General features: G+C 46.1%; 1 protein-coding gene across 1 annotated transcript in view; it reads left to right on the forward strand.

Moving 5' to 3' along the window:
• The window catches only part of LOC146863570 (uncharacterized), a 55,069-nt gene extending 36,506 nt beyond the window's left edge, over positions 1 to 18,563 (forward strand). Inside the window, exon 4 of the mRNA XM_085643190.1 lies at positions 18,349 to 18,563. Within this exon, the coding sequence (XP_085499316.1) occupies positions 18,349 to 18,563 (215 nt within the window). The remainder of the gene's footprint in view (positions 1 to 18,348) is intronic.
• Positions 18,564 to 21,573: the final 3,010 nt, after the last annotated feature.

Raw genomic sequence — 21,573 nt, forward strand, 5'->3', positions numbered from 1 at the left:
CTTTAGTGCACTCTGAGTTAAACCATCGCTCTGCCTTATGTCTCGCCCCCTCTCGCAATGTTCCTGTTAGTTTTTTACCAATATGTGATGTAATCTGGTCAAAGGCACTAATAATCACATCTGGATCAGGATAATCCTCTAGGCAAATCTTAAAATTATTGTATTGATCCACTATTAAGCTCTGGAGGAAGTTTGTAGGATCAACCTTGTTCCATTTTATCGCATAACCGTTTTGTTTCGCCAATGAAATAGCGTGGCGATATACATTTTCAGCTACATTGGGGGCAGATCTAATACTCGTCCCAATGTCAAAGGTTGAGCTAATCGGAAAGTGGTCACTCAACACAATGTCCAATGTTTTAAACGACAGGACATTACGATGGTGACTAGTGGTAACCAGGGTATAGTCTATAACAGACTGTAAACCACGCCCATTAAAAGTGGGTTGGAAATATACCTGAGGGCTACATAATTCATTTACGAAATCCAAATTCCAGTCAAAAATTAGGCTATTAAACAAGTTTCCCAACGTGGTATGCTCAAAATGGGTGCAAGGGTCACCAATTAGATTAACCATTCCACATATGCCCGAGTTACTATGAGGGCACAGGTGGCAGTTAAAATCACCCGTCAATATGATACACATATCATTATGCTCTGAGCCAATCCCATGGCGTAGAGAGTTATTTAAATCTTCGAAAACTCTATTCTGATCTTCCTTTGGGATATTGTTGTACAAATTAACTAGAATAATAAATCGATTTCCTCCTGCTTTAGACAAAGTACCTGATAACAATTATGCCCCCCAGTAGTCTGGTGCTTTATAATCAAATTAACAGTATTAGAGATATATGTGCAAAGCCCGCCAGAACATCTGCCTCTCCTTGACTGGGTTGCAGAGGAAAAGTATGTGCGGTACCCTGCAAGATGGATCTCAGCCTGTTCCCAGCACTCCTGAAAGCAGATGACATCGTATTTTTCGATTAAATCACAAAAGATGGATTAATTTACCTTATTTGATAGGCCCGCTATATTCCAGGATAGGAGAGCCAACTCCCCCCTTAGAACATCTCCAGTACGCTCCAAATCAGAGGGATTGTCAACACAAATATCTGTTTCTATCAGTGGGGAATTTCTTTCAATATCCCTCACAACAATGTTTTGAGATTGTTGAGAAGCTAATGCGCTTTCTGCTTCAACAGCGGTATGTATAGACATTACGTGCTCTTGTCTATCTAGTCCCTCAGAAAGTGGCCGGGAAACAGTTGGGGTTACTAATGGCTCTTTGACCCTACCCTCGTACATGTCCCTTAAGGGGCCATTCGCCAAATAATTAGAACTTTTGTTCAATTTACTAGGGCTAGCGCGATGATCGTGCATAACTCGGCCAGTCGGATGGAGTCAATCCACCATCTCCAGGCAAATATATCTGTTAGTAGTTGGTATTCCTCTCCAGATATCCCTGGATTTTGATTCCCTGGTAGGTTGCCTTCCCCACTCCCTTAAATCCACTCTTCTATCTTGAAGGCCCGCACTATCCCAGTTACAGTCATAAACTGGGTAAGAGCAAGACCTAGGAGGATAAAAAAAGGAAAGTCGTTTGGTTTTGATACCCTCGTTGTTACACTGGGTATCCCAAGAACAAATATAATCAACCGTACCCGGATCCTCAAAATTGACCAAAACGCAGTCGCCCTGGATTGTTTTTCTTCCAAGCCCCACCCAGGGAACCCTGCGGACCATTAGAATCTTACTCGTCCTATTGGGAGGTAGTGGTCGATTTATATTGAGCCAATATTGAACCTTGTTTTTTAATGATCCAATAGGTTCTTCTATATCCTCCTTCAATTTGGGAACCCCGGTCAGAACCACCAAAAAAGGAGATACTTCCGGAGGCAAGTTAATAGCTAATTTCCCCGGTTGGGATCCCCAATTGCGATCTTTAGATGTATTTGCCTCCTGTATACTGTTTGCAATAGGGTTATTAGTTTTTTCTATTGATTTTTTCTCTGTCAAAGTAGATACCATAATATTTGCATTCTTAATGGGGACTGATGATTTAACTATCGAAGAACCCACTGGTGTATTATTTGTACAACTTGGTTTCCCAATCACAGCCTTTGATGCCTCAGAGTTAATCGAGGTCTTAGAGAAAGCAGTCAAATCAGTTAACTGCATTTCAATCCGCTTCAATCTAGTTTCTAGGGGGGAGAGATATGTTTTAAAAATCTCCCTCATATGCTCGAAGAGTTTATTATCAGGCTCAACAGTCTTAGAATTTACAAATTTACTAGGAGAGGCCTCAACACTAACCAAATCCAATATCACACTATTCACGTGTGGGCGATTAGGAGTACAGTCATCCTTTGGCTGTCGTTCTGTTCGCTCTACATTTCTAGGGGGAAGCTCACATAACCCTTTATCCACGGGTACAGTAGTTTTCTGAGATTTCTTAGTCTTCTTTACTTTCTTTTCATTTCTTTTCTTTAAGTTTTTAGATGTTTTTGATATAGCTCCCTCTCTCACTCCCCTCGTCTGTCTAATAATTGGATCTTGTAACAATGGTTCTGAATCTAGGGCCGGAGACCTCTCTAGTTGCGAGATTGATATGCATTCCGAAGCTGACGGTGACAAGTCTACTACATTTGGGATACTATGTAACTCCGCATGAACTAAAATCGGGACTACTTGTTTGTTTTGTTGGTCTGGAGTTTTAGCTGTTGCAAAATGACCCATAGAGGAACGCTTTGCTAATAGTAGGTCTTGGGACACTCTCCGTTCCATAAGTGCAATCCCTTGATCAATGACTGAGTTGGCCCTTACAATAAAATTATCTAGTGGGCCAGTAATGCTAGATACATCCATGGCCACTTTACTCCTACTCCCTCGTGTAGTCGCCATTAATAATACAAATAATAAAGCTGCCAAATAATATTATAGTGCAGCACGATATAGTATACACCTTAAAACAATGGCAGACGTTAGAGGGGGGGCCCGGTCCGGTCTTGCTCGGTCTGTAACACAGAGTTGACTGTCAGAGTTCCACAAGCACGAGCGGCATCCGCACTTAACTATGAGTGGGGGTGGCAGGGGTGATGGGCAACAGGTCACATATGAGTGGGGGTGGCAGGGGGTGAAGGGCAACAGGTCCCCTATGGGTGGGGGTGGCAGTAGTGATGGGCAACATATGCCCTATTGCTCGTGGTGGCAGGGGTGATGGGCAACATAAGCCCTATGGGTGGGGGTGGCAGTAGTGATGGGCAACAGGTCCCCTATCGCTCGGGGTGGCAGGGGTGATGGGCAACAGGTCACCTATGGCTGGGGGTGGCAGGGGTGATGGGCAACATAAGCCCTATGAGTAGGGGTGGCAGTAGTGATGGGCAACAGGTCCCCTATGGCTGGGGGTGGCAGGGGTGATGGGCAACAGGTCACCTATGGCTGGGGGTGGCAGGGGTGATGGGCAACATAAGCCCTATGAGCGGGGGTGGCAGTAGTGATGGGGGTGGCAGTAGTGATGGGCACCAGGTCCCCTCTGAGTGGGGGTGGCAGGGGTGATGGGGGTGGCAGTAGTGATGGGCACTAGGTCCCCTCTGAGTGGGGGTGGCAGGAGTGATGGGCAACAGGTCCCCTATGGGTGGGGGTGGCAGTAGTGATGGGCAACATATACCCTATGGCTGGGGGTGGCAGGGGCAATGGGCAACACAAGCCCTATGAGTGGGGGTGGCAGTAGTAATGGGCAACAGGTCCCCTATGGCTGAGGGTGGCAGGGGTGATGGGCAACAGGTCCCCTATGGGTGGGGGTGGCAGTAGTGATGGGCAACATATGCCCTATTGCTCGTGGTGGCAGGGGTGATGGGCAACATAAGCCCTATGAGTGGGTGTAGCAGTAGTGATGGGCAACAGGTCCCCTATCGCTCGGGGTGGCAGGGGTGATGGGCAACAGGTCACCTATGGCTGGGGGTGGCAGGGGTGATGGGCAACATAAGCCCTATGAGTAGGGGTGGCAGTAGTGATGGGCAACAGGTCCCCTATGGCTGGGGGTGGCAGGGGTGATGGGCAACAGGTCACCTATGGCTGGGGGTGGCAGGGGTGATGGGCAACATAAGCCCTATGAGTGGGGGTGGCAGTAGTGATGGGGGTGGCAGTAGTGATGGGCACCAGGTCCCCTCTGAGTGGGGGTGGCAGGGGTGATGGGCAACAGGTCCCCTATGGCTGGGGGTGGCAGGGGTGATGGGCAACAGGTCACCTATGGCTGGGGGTGGCAGGGGTGATGGGAAACATAAGCCCTATGAGTGGGGGTGGCAGTAGTGATGGGCAACAGGTCCCCTATGGCTGGGGGTGGCAGGGGTGACGGGCAACAAGTCACCTATGGCTGGGGGTGGCAGTAGTGATGGGCACCAGGTCCCATCTGAGTGGGGGTGGCAGGGGTGATGGGGGTGGCAGTAGTGATGGGCACTAGGTCCCCTCTGAGTGGGGGTGGCAGGAGTGATGGGCAACAGGTCCCCTATGGGTGGGGGTGGCAGTAGTGATGGGCAACATATACCCTATGGTTGGGGGTGGCAGGGGCAATGGGCAACACAAGCCCTATGAGTGGGGGTGGCAGTAGTAATGGGCAACAGGTCCCCTATGGCTGAGGGTGGCAGGGGTGATGGGCAACAGGTCCCCTATGGGTGGGGGTGGCAGTAGTGATGGGCAACATATGCCCTATGGCTGGGGGTGGCAGGGGTTATGGGTAACATAAGCCCTATGAGTGGGGGTGGCAGTAGCGATGGGCAACAGGTCCCCTATGGCTGGAGGTGGCAGGGGTGATGGGCAACAGGTCACCTATGGCTGGGGGTGGCAGTAGTGATGGGCACCAGGTCCCCTATGAGTGGGGTGGCAGGGCTGATGGGCAACAGGTCACCTATGAGTGGGGGTGGCAGGGCTGATGGGCAACAGGTCACCTATGAGTGGGGGTGGCAGGGGTGATGGGCACCAGGTCCCCTATGAGTGGGGGTGACAGTAGTGATGGGCAGCAGGTCCCCTATGAGTGTGGGTGGCAGGGGTGATGGGCAACAGGTCACATATGAGTGGGGGTGGCAGGGGTGAAGGGCAACAGGTCCCCTATGGCTGGGGGTGGCAGGGGTGATGGGCAACATATGCCCTATGGCTGGGGGTAGCAGGGGTGATGGGCAACATAAGCCCTATGAGTGGGGGTGGCAGTAGTGATGGGCAACAGGTCCTCTATGGCTGGGGGTGGCAGGGGTGATGGACAACATATGCCCTATGGCTGGGGGTGGCAGGGGTGATGGGCAACATAAGCCCTATGAGTGGGGGTGGCAGTAGTGATGGGCAACAGGTCCCCTATGGGTGGGGGTGGCAGGGGTGATGAGCAACATAGGCCCTATGGCTGGGGGTGACAGTAGTGATGTGCAACATAAGCCCTATGGCTGGGGGTGGCAGTAGTGATGGGCAACATAAGCCGTATGGCTGGGGGTGGCAGGGGTGATGGGCAACAGCTCCGCTGTGAGTGGGGGTTTCAGGGGTGATGGGCAACATATCCACTATGGGTGGGGGTGTTTGTGGTGCTGTCCATGCAACCCCTATGGTGGCCTGTTGTTAGTGACCAGGATGTGGATCCCCTGTGTGTGTGTGCCATTTTGCAGGTACGTGACGTTTGTTTGTGTGGTAGGTGTCTGACTTACCACCTGCGCCGTCGGCGTCGGTTCTTGATCCGGTCATAGATGTAGAGTACTGGTATGACCTGCGCAATGGGATTCATGATGTGTTCGTGTCGTACACGCTGCTTGTTGTTCCGTATCGTACCCGCTGCAAGCTGGTCCGTCTCGTAGCCGTGGATTGAGTTGTGGCGTGAATCGTAGCTTATATGCTTGTTTTCCGGATGCTGTGACGTGCCATATGTGGCGACCCGTTTGGCGCGTAGGAAGTACGCATCGTACTTGTCAGGCCGGAAACTGCTATGGATACTGCTTCAGGGCGACTCGGTTCAGCGTAAGGAGTTACGACTCGGACGGAGAATGGAGCTTGAATCAAAGCCTACGTGTCGGTCGTGTTTTTGGCAGTTATGCGCATCGTACTTCCTCTACAGGACGGACCGGCTATGGGTACGTGTCGGTCGCACGGTAAGGCTATGGACAGCTCTCGGAGAGCTGTCCGACTCGATATCGGAATCGACCCCTTAAGGAATACTGGGTGTATGGAAGTTTGTGGCTCCCCACAGATTCCAGAACTTTCCATTAATGAAATGTAAGGAAAATGTGTTTTCTTTTACAAATGTTGAGGTTTGCAAGGGATTCTGCGTAACAAAACTTGGTGAGAGCCACACAAGCAACCCCATCCTGGATTCCCCTGGGTGTCTGGTTTTTAAAAAAATTAAGATTTTCTAAGTTTTTCTAGGTGCTGGCTGAGCTAGGGCCTAAAATCCACAGATAATCATCACATTGTAAAATAAGGGTCAGTTTTCACTGTAAAAATGTGGTGTGTTCATGATGCGTTTTGGGACATTTCCTGTCACGGGCACTAGGACTACCCACACAAGTGAGGTAGAATTTTTATCAGAAGAATTAGGGGAATGCTGGGTGGGTGGAAGTTTGTGAGGCAAATTAGTTTTTTAGACAAATTTTGAGGTTTGCAAGAAATTCTGGATATTATAACCTGGTGAGAGCCACACAAGTCACCCCATCCTGGATTCCTCTGGGAGTCTAAATGAAAAAAATTGACACATTTTCTAGGTTTCTATAGGTGCCGGCTGAGCTAGTGCTCAAAATCTACTGCTAGGCACCTTGCAAAAAAAGGGTCCATTTTTTGTGGAAAAATATGATGTGTTCATATTTTGTTTTGACCCATTTCCTGACGCGGGAACGAGGCCTACCCACACAAGTGAGGCATCATTTTTATTGGGAGAGCTAGCGGAAGACGTAATAGTAGGACAAGTGTTATCACCAGTTGTCTTTCTATGCATTTCTGCCTTCCAAATTAATACAGTGTGTAAATAAGAAGTAATTTTGAAAAATGCCCTCTTATTCACATGGTAGCATTGGTACCCATAAATTCAAAGATGTGCAAATAACCACTGTTTCTAAACTCCATATATTTATTTCCATTTCAGAAATACATAGGTTTCCTTGGGGCCTATTGTTCTCTCCTTATATTTTACTAAATGTATTGCTGTATACCCGGTTCACAATGAGAAACCATTGCAAAGTGCAGCTCAGTTTTTGGCTCTGGGTACCTTGGGTTCTTGGTAAACCTACAAGCCTTATATATCCGTGAAACCAGAAGGGTCTTGCAAATGTAACAATATATTGCTTTTAAGAATCGGGCATAGTTAGAAGAAGTTACAGGTGAAAATGTCATCACGAATGGCTGTTTTTCCAACTCAATTTCAATATTTGGTTTCCCACTGTCACGCTTTTATTGGAAACCTTGAGAGGAGTCAACAGGGATGCCCATCTGAGGGGTTCATAACACTGGTATCCACACAAATAGCATAAAAGGTGACACCCTTGGAAGGTAAATGCTGTTGGCCTGTTGAGTGTCCTTTCTGGACCCCGACCCAAGGCATGGATGTATGGTAGTAGTGAATTTTTATGTGTGGGGGGAGGAGTACAGGGCCAAACTGGAAAGAGTCAAGGAGGATTCAGTTTCACTGAGTGAACTTCATCATAAAGACTTGTTTATTCTGATGTAAGATTTCAGCCATAAATTGGACCCACAAAGTATTGATCCCTAGTTCAAAGAGTTACTGATCTCATATAAGATAAGAGTTGGCAGCTTTCCAAATACTAGTCTGGCAGCACAAGATGTGGCTAGAGGAAAAGATCTATTAACTATTAAGCAGTGCCTCATTATTAACATAGGGTGGCATGAAAATACAAGCAGCCATGAAGTCCTGTCTTTAAGGGTTGAAGTTAAAGGGAATACAACTGTTGAAAATAGAAAAGCAGGAAAGTATTGCCTTGATGAGGAATGCGGAAACTAAAGGAGCAGATAAGAAAGGGAGAAAGAGGCATTAAAATAGGGAGCGTCACCGAGAGCTACAATAGCATCCAGAAGACAAGGAAAATGTATAAAAGGCTTGTAGGAAAACAAAAAGAACAGATAATGAGAAATGCTGCAGAGACCTGTTGGCGGCAAAAGAAACAAAAAATTTAAAAAGGTTTTGGAAGTTAGTCCAGGAAGGCTATTGTGAGACACACGGGGCCATGAATTGTATGGTGGGAGAAGACGCTTGCGAGGAGTATTTGGGGGAAATATATAGGATAACGGTATAAAGCGAAATGAAGAGAATAATCCCTTGGTCTGGTATAGATGAGGACATTAGGTTCAATTTTACGATCAGCAATGTCGGACGTAATATAGCAAACTTAACCCTGACTAGGGCAGCTGGACCTGATCACCTCCCAGCAGTTCTATTAAAGACCCTGCCCGACCGGGGGGCAGAATCTTTTTTCAGATGTTTGCTGGCATTCTAGACACAGCTCAGATCCCAGAAAACTGGAGATGGGCAATTATTAGACCCATCCACAAATGGGAAGATATAAACGCCCCTAGAAACTATAGGTTGACTTGCTTTTGGATGTATAGAAAACATTTTTGAAAAGAATATTCTTAAAAGGCTTAAACAATGGGCTGAAGAAAACCAAATTGTGCCCTCTGAATGGGGGGGTTTCAAGGACGGCCAGTCCACTATAGATCATTGTTTCTCCATCCAGTCCATCGAGCGGAAGTGGATGAAGCAGAGGGGCAGTTTGTTTTGATTCTTCGTTGACGTCTGGGTGGCCTTCGATCTTGTGAACCAGAATTGTCTATGAGAAACACTGACCAAGTGAATTATCCCCAAGGGATTCTTGGGTATAATTCAGGAGTTACACAGCCACAACTGGGCTCAGGTTTTATGGGCACCAATGGACCCTGACGTAGAAAACATTGATTAACAATGGGCTGACAGGGCTGCGTCTTGACTCCCCTACTCTTCTCCTTATTTATAGCTGACCTGCCAGAAGCCTTAGGGTGGCTTGGGATATTAGCCCCAAAATAGATGGTAAACATGCAGTTGTCCTTCTGTATGTGGACTATCTTGTAACTTTAGACCAGGCAGAGATAGGTCTTCAAAGAAAGCTCGACGTGTTCAGAGAATACTGTAGCCATAAAGCCTAGTAGCATTTATGGAGAGGCATATGAGGGCAATGAGCATTGGTAAAAAACATAAAGTTTAGCAGGTTTTGGGTCCTACTAAGTTGGAAACAGTTGAGGAATTCCAGTATCTATGGATCTGGTTTGAGAACTCCCTAAAATGGAATGTCCATTTGGAATCACTGAGAGTTACAGCTCGCACCTCAGTTAGTGGCCTGAAAACATTCAATAAAGATTCTCGTGATATGTCAGACAGGCCCGTCTTGAAAGCCTATGTGGCCATGATACTCCCACAGTGCCAATATGGTGCTGAATTGCTATATATAAGTGGTAAAAGCTGGTGGGACACAGAGGAGGGGAAATGTTTAAAAAGGTTATTGTCCCAACCCGGGTCTTCTATGATCCATGCTATAAGAATGGCTGGGTCCAAACTGGGGTGGTGTGGTGAGCAAAAGAACAATGGATTTACCCATATCTTTGTGGCTGGTGGCTGAATGTTTGCGTTGTTCAGCATTCCATCCATCATTTGTTCCTTTTGCATTTGTCTCCCTGAGTGGGAAGGGTATGCCCAGACGTGGGTCCCGTGCTCTCCATGCCACTGGAATCAAGCTATCCTGGCTGAAGAGGGGTGAAACCCGAAACCGGTCCTAGGATGCTTGTTTCCAGTCCAGGGAGGACCTGGCTTGGCAGTTCGGGTTGGACTGTTCCCATGAGGCACAGGGTCAAGACTGATTTGCATATGGCTGGGTTCAAACTGGAAAGGCATGGTGAGCAAAAAACGATGGATTTAGGTCGAGATCTCTGTATTGGGGTGAATGTATGACATTGTTCTGCATTCTGTCCATCAATTGTTGTTTTTGCATTTGTCACCCCGAGTGGGAAGGGTATGCCCAGACCTGGATCCCGTGCTCACTGCCCCACCGGATTCAAACTTGCCTGGCTGATGAGGGGTGATGCCCTGAAACCGGTCCCTGGATGCTTGTTACCGGTCCAGGCAGGACCTGGCTTTGAATTTTGGGCGGACTGTTCCCATGAGGAACAGAGTCCAGACTGATTTGCATATGGCTGGGTCAAAACTGGGTTGGCGTGGTGAGCAAAAGAACAATGGATTTGACTCAGATCTTTGTGACTTGGGGTGAAGGTTTATATTTTTCAGCATTCTGGGCATCACTTGTTCCTTTTGCAGTTGTCGCCCTAAGTGAGAAGGGTATGCCAGTGATGCCCAGAATGCTGAACAATATAAACCTTCACCCCAAATCACAAAGATCTGAGTTAAATCCATCGTTCTTTTGCTCACTCCCCCACTGGATTCAAGCTAGCCTGGCTGATGAGGGGTTATGCCTCAAACCCGGTCCCAGGATGCTTGTTTCCGGACCAAGTAAGACCTGGCTTGGATGTTCGGGCTGGATTGCTCCTATGAGGAGCAGAGCCAAGACTGATTTGCATATGGCTGGGTTCAAACTGAGGTGGCTTGGTGACAAAAGAACAATGGATTGAACCCAGCTCTTTGTGACTGGCGGTGAATGTTTGCATTGTTCACCAGTACGTCCATCAGTTGTTCCTTCTGCATAAAAATAGTGACTGGCATGATATCATGGAGCATACTGGCCTGGGTGGTGTTGATAAGATTTTGGCATTTTTTGAGTACTGGGTAGCGGTGGGTGGAGCTCGCAGAGTTCTACTCCACGGAACTACGTGGTGGTACCTAAGAACTCTGTGTCATTCCTCAGATTTACACATGCGGCAGAATTGTAGTCCGCTTTCCACGAGGACTGAAATCGGTCATCCCTCCAGCCCTTACCTCCTCCCCAGGCAGCCGCTTGTCCAATCCTCTTTGTAGGCGCAGTATTAGGAGTGCACAGGCTCGGTTCATTGTACCCATGCGGGTGGTCTCAACTAATACATCAATATTAATGCACAGCACGATGGACAGTGTTGTGTGGTGCAGGGCTATGCATATGCAGATTAACACAGTGGCATGATGAGTTGGTGTGGAGAGGATTAGGAAGGTATTGTTGGCACCTCATGCTCCTGCATATGGTGCCGCTGGCGGCTTCCTTCTTAGCATTGTAATGCACAGCTGATTGGAATCTCTTCTTACTGTCAGACTCTCCTGCAGTGCCAGGGTTCTCGTCTCCTGGTGGCTCCTCCTGGTGGCGACCAACCGAGCTAACAGGAAGTGAAGACACAGCAACAAAACTGAAAAGCAATCTCACCCTGCCCTGAGCTTTGTAGGTGAGTGGCACAATGTCGACAGTGGGTTCATTGATGGGAAGCGTTGCCTTAACGCACGTGCTTTACATTTTAGCACTGTCAGCTCTTTGTGCACCCATCTTTCAACAGCCACATGAGCCTGGACGGCTGGACAAACCCATGGTCACAACATGGACAGCGATGCACAGAGCTGTCTTCTAATTATCCTTGTGGTAAGCCGCCTCCACAGTCGTTTCCTTCACCTACTCACCACTGTCTCATATTTCCTCCAGTCTTTTCCTTTCTCCTCCCTCATTCACTCCTGTTCCCTCTTTGAGTCCTTTCACTTACCTTCGCTTTCTCTTTCCATCTGTCACGCTCCACGCGTGCATGTCTAGTCCTTGAATTCTCTTGTTATCAGTCAATCCGTGAAAGCTGTCTCTACCTTTCTGATCTCCGCCTCTGTTTTCTCTAGATGTTGTCACTGAGCGAACACTCTGTGGTACAAAAGGGGGTGGCGATGGACGGAGCATCAGAACCAATCAAACACTCACACCCAGTCAACAGATCTGGGTTTGATCCATCAACGTTCTTTAGCCCACTCTGCCACCCCAGTTCAGACATGGCCATATGCAAATCAGTCTGACCCTGTGCCTCATGGGAACAGTCCAGCCCGAACTGCCAAGCCATGCCTTCCCTGGACCGGAAACAAGCTTCCTAGGACCGGTTTCTGGCATTTCAGCCGTCTTCAGCCAGGCTTGCTTGAATCCAGTGGCAAAGTGAGCAAGGGACTCACGTCTGAGCATACCCTGCCAACTTATGGCGAACAAAGCGGTACACTCTGTGGCCCTGACTGGATAAACAGCTCCCATGCAAGTGACAGCGAGCGGCTGAGCAGTGCTACAGGAGCAGTGCACTGCACCGAGCAGTAACGAGGGCTAGCACCAGGTACAGCTCTGAAAGCAAGCGCCTGGGCACCCCAGAGCAGAGAGTCTCTTCAAAGCGCTTAACATCCACGACAAACAGAATGTACTGTCCGGGACGAGAGGCCCTTAATAAGTGACGTGGTGCTCAGAAGACCCTCTAAGTGGTGCAGGGTTCTTTTCGGCTAAATATCAAATTTATAGTAAAGAGAACATGCTAATAAAGTAATCCGCCCCTGCTGTTCAGCTGTGTGGCACAAATCCACTTCATAAATAAGGAAAGGTGGAAGGTGCGTTCGGTGGCCCTTGTCATAGAAACTGAAGTCACTACCAGCCAGAAAGCCACACTCTTCTTCGGACCATCCGACGCAAAGGGTTCCTACACGTCGTGACCCACATCCTTATGCAGAAGGGTCACGTTGATTATGAAGCTGCGCTTCCGCTCGCCTCACAGGGGTAGATTCTTTCTCAGAGGTATGAACCCCATCTGGGGTAGATGTGGGCTCCAACGGGAGGCTCTGCCATGGGGCAGAGTTGGCGGAGTTTGCCAAACCCCGCACTCCAAGCGTAGCGCGGAGTCGGCAGGACTCCGCAACCTCCACAGGTGAAGCGGGGTTTGCCGTCCACGCCTAGTGCTGGGGAGGGGCACAGGGTCTCCTTATGGCGTAAAAATGAATTATGACAAAGAGAACTGAAGTGGGCAGATGGGGTCGGAAAAAGCTTAGATAAAGTTTGTAGGGATGTGAGGGTTAAGTTGTGCCCTCTGAATCTACAAATTGAGGTCGCAAAGTGTGAGCTAAGGACATTAATGGCCAAATGTATCAGGATTAAATTTTGCGAGTCTATAATAGCGAATTTTACCGATTGGCTATTATAGTCTCGCAAATTGCAATGTATGTAGGTTTCTGCAAACATTTTGCGATTCCTACATATTCCATAATAGCGAGTCACAAATCGCGATTCGGTATTAAGGAAGGCCTTCACATTGATTCCTATGGGCCAAAAGGCCTATAGGAATGAATGGGGATTGCATTCACAATTTGCAAATTACGCATGCAATTTCAAGGGTGCAAGGGTGCCAAAAGGACACCCTCTTGCACCACTGAAATATGCATCTGTGCACATGTGGCGCACATACATGCCATAAGGGGAAGGGCATGTATGTGCTCTACATGGCACTTAGAAAAATGCAAAATTGAGAATTTTTCTAAGGATTTGCAATTTATCACCAACTTGAAGTTGGTGTTAAATTGCGATTCCTTAAAGCAGGGTCGCAATTTAAAAAGCGCTTCCTGCATTGCAAATTGCGATTCTCTAAATGCATTCGCAAAATAGGTAATCGCAAAAATTGCAAATGCCTTTCGGGATGATACATCCTAAAAGGCTTTTTCCCTTTAGCAAACGCAGGAAAACGCTTGATACTTCTGGCCCTAGATAAGGAACTGTCCCAAGATATTGATCGACACTATATCTACAGGAAAAATCTGTTTATTATATGCTAAACTAATGGCAGAATTAAGCATGGTTCCCGTATGTGGATGCGCTAGCAGACCTCTGGCTAGAAGTGAATTATTAAGGCTAAGGACTAGATAAAAGTGGTAACGATTGATTCCCGGGGAATTGTACATGAGACTTCAGCACTGAATGCAATATTTGACACATTATATTGGACTATCTAAAAGTTCTGACCCTATGAAAAATGATTCTATGCCCAATCTTTTTAAAATGTGGTTTTAGAAATTGTGTAAAAGATGTAGAACTTTCAATCAAAATGCATTTCTTTGATGCGGCATGTGCTGTTGGGGGTTGATGATTGCTGGCAAGAAGGTTTTCATGTGTCTACAGATCAGCAACGTTTAGGTAATTTATGATGACAGCTCGCTCCTGCGCATTAGGGTTAAAGTGACAACATAAAGAATAAGATTTTATGGAATGGATTGCTTTATGTTGTTAATTCATGCAGACTATTGAAGTGAATGCATTTATAAAAAGCTGGTAGGTTTGCTTGTATATATAATGTGTTTAAGGACTTGGGGTCTAAATAAGTATTTCTTTGAATGACTGAGAATCATGCTCTCACTTGTTTCTCTCTTGTTGGTTCATTGAGTTTGTTGTCGTTGCTCTTCCAAACTTTTGCCTGTGATCGAGACAAGTGTTGAACGATAAGCTTGTAGGGTAGGATTTAATGCAGTCTTCAAATTTACTAATAAAATGCTCAACATGTCCTTTGGTGCTTTATCTTCAGATACTCTAGGAATTCTTTTAATTCTCGACTGCTAAAAGGTGGGCCATTATCAGACTTCAAATGGTTGGAATGCCCATGCCAATGTGGTTTGTCATGGCAGTAAGGTTAACGGTGAACAACTAGCTGTATGTTTTTTATTTATTGTAGCACCCCTGAAGAAGAACCAGTTAGGTTCGAAATGCATTGGGTAATAAAGACGAATCATCTTGGATGTCTGTTTTACTTCTGGCTTTCACGAGTCGCTGTTAGAAGCCTGGATTGGCAAACAGTAGCCACTTGTAAAGGTGAAAAATAAAGTTGGAAGTTGTTATGACACTGTCTCCCAGGTGTTTTCATAAACGAGTTTGATCAACAAAAGTTTGAACAATCAATGGTGAATATGGATAAATGGTTTTAAAAATTGTTCTAAGGAGTCTCAAAAAATGGGAAGGTTTCACCCATGACGCAGTGCGACAGACGGGACACGAGATGAGTGGCCCATGAACTTTTTCTGCATGAAACGCTGTGAAGGGGACGGATCACAGCATTCTGGACTGCACACATTTCAAATGACGACAGAAATTAAGTAAAATGAACAAAAATAAGGGAAGGAGGGCATCCTCTAACCTCAGTTTCCTGCTTAGCAATTTCCGTTCCGCATGAGGTTGCACCCTATGGATGAATTCCACATTGAATAAGTCTTGATTATTGGGAGTAATAACACTTTGGAGACGGTGCGTTTTAAAGCAGACTCGATAAAGACATTACAGGAGTACCATCATTAAGTGATTACAGTTGAATCACGGACAGTTAACCTTTTTACGTATGTTGCCACTTATCAAATCATGGAGTATTTGTTTACGACAATGTTATGATTTTTTCAGTTTCATTCATTATTTTTGTTCGGTAATATGTAGGACTGTTATATTTTGGTTGTGGAGATTAGACTAGAAGCGCTCGGGGAGGGTGGGGCAAAAAAGGAAGTCACAAGTATTCGATTGAGGCAGAGTTGATTAGAGCAACGTTGGGTGAAGTGTATCATGGGATATGTAGTAGCACTTTGTTTATTGGATAATTCAGCACAACTGTGGGCTATGATCACGGGATAGAAACAAGACTTTTAACAGGAGGGGCGTTGTATTAAAGTAACGGTCATCAAGGTAACAAGAAAGAATGATTTTCCATCATAAGAGGGAGGAAGAACGAGTTATTTAGGACGCTGGTTTAAGAGTTCTGATAAGGTATGGCAAATTTTTTTGATTTGAGGAAGCGATAAGTGAAGTGGGTTTAAATGCACGGATAGACTAGAGTTTCATGGGAGAATTGTAACAACATTGTGGGTTTTAATTTGGATAATGGGTGTTTTTCACGAGGGTACAGCCGCCTCATGATTAGTATAATTAACATCGTTTAGTAATGCCTTTAGAAGGGACAAGCGGGTGAATTATGGGGAGTTGATCTGATTGAAACTTGAGGGTTGGGGAAGGAGGGGAGGACACAGGCATGAATTTTGTTGGGTTGCACATCTGGGTTTTCAATGTGGTGTGTCATGGCAGTAAGGTTATAGCGGGAGGAATCAGGTCAGCTTAAACTTACATTTTTTTTTTTTTTTTGTATGTTGAAGGTTAACGGTGAACAACTAGCTGTATGTTTTTTATTTATTGTAGCACCCCTGAAGAAGAACCAGTTAGGTTCGAAATGCATTGGGTAATAAAGACGAATCATCTTGGATGTCTGTTTTACTTCTGGATTTCACGAGTCGCTGTTAAAAGCCTGGATTGGCAAACAGTAGCCACTTGTAAAGGTGAAAAATAAAGTTGGAAGTTGTTATGACACTGTCTCCCAGGTGTTTTCATAAACGAGTTTGATCAACAAAAGTTTGAACAATCAATGGTGAATATGGATAAATGGTTTTAAAAATGGTTCTAAGGAGTCTCAAAAAATGGGAAGGTTTCACCCATGACGCAGTGCGACAGACGGGACACGAGATGAGTGGCCCATGAACTTTTTCTGCATGAAACGCTGTGAAGGGGACGGATCACAGCATTCTGGACTGCACACATTTCAAATGACGACAGAAATTAAGTAAAAGGAACAAAAATAAATTTTTGAGGGAACTGGTCTCAGTCCAAAGGGGTACACCTCTCAAACCCTTATTTAGCGATTTGGGTAGGCGAACAATCAAGGATTTGGCAAGACTGCGCCCCTTGCTTTTTTGGGCCCGCTTATGGCGCACCCCTGAGCTATCAAAGTATGTAGAGGGCCTTAGAGAAGTGATGAATACCCTGGGCTCACATAGAGTTGGTTGGCTGCGCAATATCAAGAAGTTCTTTCTCCTGTTGGGATTTAGAGAAGCCTGGGAGTCCGGCAAACCAATAAACAAGACTGATCTCAAAAGAGCTTATTGGGCATGGATCGATACCCAAGAGATCAGCAACCCCAACCAAGGCAGACTACCCGAAGATTTTTATTTACATAAACAAGCGATCAGCCTCGAGCCCTACCTTGACTTTGTTCAGAAACCAAGAGATAGAACACTCTATATACAATTTAGACTAGGCACACTGCCAACTCGAGAGTACACCAACAAATGGAAGCCTCCCCACCGAACTCCGGCAACTTGCCCGAGCTGTAGTGGGAAGGTCGAAAGCACGGCACACCTTATGTTTGAGTGCCCAGCTTATAAAAACCCAAGAGGCAGATGGTTAAGCCCCGTCTGCAGACAGCTGGGCACCTCGAACTACCGTGTAGCCCTCAGAATCTTACAATCAGATACTAGTGCTGTGCTGGTTTGTGGTGTGGCCAAATTTCTTGGGTGGTCATGGATAATCAGGCTCAAGTCTCTTCGTTCTGATATGATTCTTTTGTCTTCTTAAATCTTATCCTTCCTTGTTTGTCTTTTATCAACCAAAAGCAAAGGGAATAAAGTTTTTTAATTCTTTTTATCTGATTGTAAATATCATATGCTAAATGTATTTATTGCTGGACATTTTTAAGATTGTTATGCTGTAGGTCGACGTAGAGACGACTGGTTAATTTGATTAATCATTGTTTTTATTATTGTCTTCTCTGTAATCTTACTTTGCCGTTTCCCTACACTGATCCCAGATGGTCCAATTTTTAGCATTTTTTCCCACACGATAAATTGTATCTTTTATGTATGTACGTCGTTGCTTTTATGATACAAATTTTTATCGAAATAAAGCTTTTGACTGACTGGCATGTCGCAATGATGGCATCTAGTTTTTCTATAACTTATTAATGAGTTGTGGGTGAGAGATCTTCAACTAATGGAAATGGTGAGTATTTGTCCACTATCAATCAATCAATCAATCAATCAATCAGGTTTCTTCAAACCCACTGATTGAGGTATGCAGGTCCAGCATTGTGGAGGGCTTTGTAGGCGTGAAAAGCTTGAAGGTAATTCTTTTGTTGATAGGTAGCCAGTGAAGGTATCTCAGGTGGTTGGTGATGTGGCTATGCCATGGGATGTTCGGGATGAGTCTGGCAGAGGTGTTATGCAGGTTCTTTAGAAGTTCCTGGGTGGTGTCGGCATAGAGTGCATTGTCGTAGTCGAGTCTGCTGCTGATAAGCGCATGGGTGTCCGTATTCCTGGACTCAGCGGGGATCCACTTGAAGGTCTCATGAAGCAGTCAGAGAGTGTGGAAGCAGGAGAAAAAGACAGCTTTGATTTGACAGTTCATTGAGAGCGAGAAGTCCAGTATGATGCCTTGGTTTTATGCATGGTCCCTGGATGTGGGAGGTGCCAAACTCTGTGGGACACCAGGAGTCGTCCAAGGTGGAGGGGGAAGAGCCCAAGATGAGGACTTCAGTCTTGTCTGAGTTGAGCTGAGGCAGCTGTCCTTCATCCAGGTGGCTGCTGCCATTATCACGTCATGGAAGTTCCTCTTGGCTGCTGTGGCTTCGTCTGTGAGGGGTCGAATCGGCTGGGTGTCATCAGCATAGGAGACGATGTTGAGCCCGTGGCTTTTGATGATGACTGCAAGTGGGACCATGTAGATTTTGAAGAGGGTGGGACTCAGAGAAGCTCCCTGAGGCACACTACAGCTGATCTATGTGGGATCTGAGTTAAACCGTGGAAGTTTGGCTCTCTGTGTTCAGCTGGTGAGGAAGGACTGGATCCATTTAATTTCTTTGTCGCGGATGCTGGCATCATGGAGTCTGCGGCAGAGGGTGCATTGGGAGATGGTGTTGAAGTTGGCTGAGTGGTCTAGGAGGATGAGGGCAGTAGTCCTGGTTTGTATGTCGTCAGTAGCAGCAACAAGAGCAGTTTTGGTAATGTGGTTACCTCTGAAGCCTGATTGGGAGAGGTCCAGGATGTGGTTCATTTCAATGAACTCAGATAGTTGGGCATTGATGGCTTTCTCGGTGACATGAGCTGGTAAGGGGAGCAGATGTCAGGATTTCTTGAGTCTGACCAGCAAAAACCAGTATCCACGGGAGCGAAGAGATTGCCTAACCACTCCTGGAGGGTATATCTACCCCTAGTCACTAATGCACATAGAGTAGTATAATAGCCTCAGGGAGTGGAGAGACCCAGAAGAACCACCATGGAGTGCGGCATCAAGGGCGACCAAAGATAGGGAAAACCTGCTTGAAATAAACAGAAGAAGCATATGTGTCAGGAAAATCAGGGATTAAAAAAGGGATAACGACCAGGTAGGTATAAGAGTATGTATTCTTTCCCAAACTTACCAAAACAATGTTAGCAAAGGATATGAAAGAGGTCTCTCCTTAGGAATAGGTAGGCAAATAAGGACATGCGGCAAACTTCCTTCTCCGATGTTCTCATGCACCAACAGTCAAATTAAAGAAGTTGATGTGGAATAACCCTCTTCCAAATGTCATGGGTTCTGGAAAGTCAATTAAAGTATTCCATATAAGAACAGCACCTTCCTCCAGCAGGCAAAAGCGTGAGTCTCAAAAATAGGCCAGCAAAAAGAAACCAAATGAGAGAAACAATAAAGTCGTCGTTCACTTGACTAGTCAATTGCACCTTGCTTTCATCTTGTAATTGAGAGTTCACGACTCAGAAAAGCCTGACTATGCAACAGGAGTTCTTTGATACAAAAAATACTGTTCAACGCGTCTCCGCGCGTCAGCCGTTTAAAGCGCTACTAGCGCGATTCACAAACGGAGAGTAACACAGGAAATGAGCAGCTTGCTCAGAATACGCAAGTGCCGCGTATCACGCTGTCAGGGGATTAACGCGATTCAAAGCTGGGGGTGAGTGCTTGCAATGTTCAACACTCCGTCCATCATTTCCTTTGGTTTTGCTTTGTTCGCCATAAGTTGGCAGGGTATGCTCAGACGTGAGTCCCTTGCTCACTTTGCCACTGGATTAAAGCAAGCCTGGCTGAAGACGGCTGAAATGCCAGAAACCGGTCCTGGGAAGCTTGTTTCCGGTCCAGGGAAGGCATGGCTTGGCAGTTTGGGCTGGACTGTTCCCATGAGGCACAGGGTCAGACTGATTTGCATATGGCCATGTCTGAACTGGGGTGGCAGAGTGGGCTAAAGAACGGTGATGGATCAAACCCAGATCTGTTGACTGAGTGTGAGTGTTTGATTGGTTCTGATGCTCCGTCCATCACCACCCCCTTTTGTACCGCTTTGTTCGCCATAAGTTGGCAGGGTATGCTCAGATGTGAGTCCCTTGCTCACTTTGCCACTGGATTCAAGCAAGCCTGGCTGAAGACGGCTGAAATGCCAGAAACCGGTCCTAGGAAGCTTGTTTCCGGTCCAGGGAAGACCTGACCTGGCAGTTCGGGTAGGACTGTTCCCATGAGGCACAGGGTCAAGACTGATTTGCATTTAACTGTGTCTGAACTGGGGTGGTGAAGTGAGCTAAAGATGTTGATGGATTCAACCCACATCTGTAACTGAGGGTGAGTGTCTGAAAAGTTTCAGCGCTCTGTCCATCATCTCCTTATGTTTGTTTTGTTCACCCTCTATTGAGGACTGTGCTATATGATTTTGGCTGCAATTTGTACCATAACTCATAGTACACCATCTATTGCTGTTTTACCAGATGTGCTAAAAAAGATGCAAAAAAGATGCAAAATGGTTATGGAGACTCCCCTCCCCTGGATATGGCGATGAAATTAATAGGCAATTTTGCCATAGTAGCCACAAATATTTTAGGTGATATAAAAAGGGAAGCGCAAGTTCCTTTAATTAACCAGGAGCGCGAGCTACCAAAGATTATTGATGAAACCCATACATGCATAGGTCACAATAGCTTAGGATCCAGAAGAAATAAACCAGTGCTTAAAGGTAATCCTGTAAAGGATATTGCCAAGCAACCCTAAGAGACTTCTAAAAAACTTTTGGGACAAACAGAAATATAATAAAGATAATGTAAAATCACAGGGCAGATCTCCGCAACTGGTGAGCTCTGAGAAACATTATAATTTATTTAAATGTTGTTATAATTCCCTTAAGTTCTTTATCTCCCTCATAACTTGCCACCTCATTCCTATGGTCTCTCCCGCTCTCTCCCTTTCCCCCCTCGCTCTTCCACCTCTTGGAATGTTCCTACAGTTGAGCCGGAGGCTGCCTTAGAATGTTGACTGGCAGAGTTGTAGTCACTGAGCTTGCAGTGAGATGTGTTTGAGGTTCCACAGTGGACGCCGTTATTAAAAGAGTACTTGAATTTCACTTACCTGTTCCAGGCTACTTTATAACAACTGTGATACTTTGAAATAGTTTTACAGGTATCTGTACACTGATACACGCCCTTCTCGTTCCTTTCAGGACTCATCCGACAAATGGTCCGAGAGAGTGGGCAGTCAGATCACAGACAAGTAGAGTACCCGAAACCAAAGAAGGAGTGTTAACGTTCATCTGATATCACAATAAAAAAGGAAGCAAAACTGCCTCAACAAAAACCCAGTTCAAAAAGAAGGTTGTGGGCATTTCAGGATAATATACCACACATACATGGAACATTGCTGAGGAACAAGATATGGGCAGTAAATCTGCTAGACAGCTCAGCAGACGTCATGAGAGTTTGCCAGAATCTTCAAGAGTTTCTGGGTGTGAAAGCATCCAACAACTGCATAGAGGTCAAAACCCCAG

This window comes from Triturus cristatus, chromosome 2_2, assembly GCF_964204655.1.
Source record: "Triturus cristatus chromosome 2_2, aTriCri1.1, whole genome shotgun sequence".
NCBI classification, from domain to species: Eukaryota; Metazoa; Chordata; class Amphibia; order Caudata; family Salamandridae; genus Triturus; species Triturus cristatus.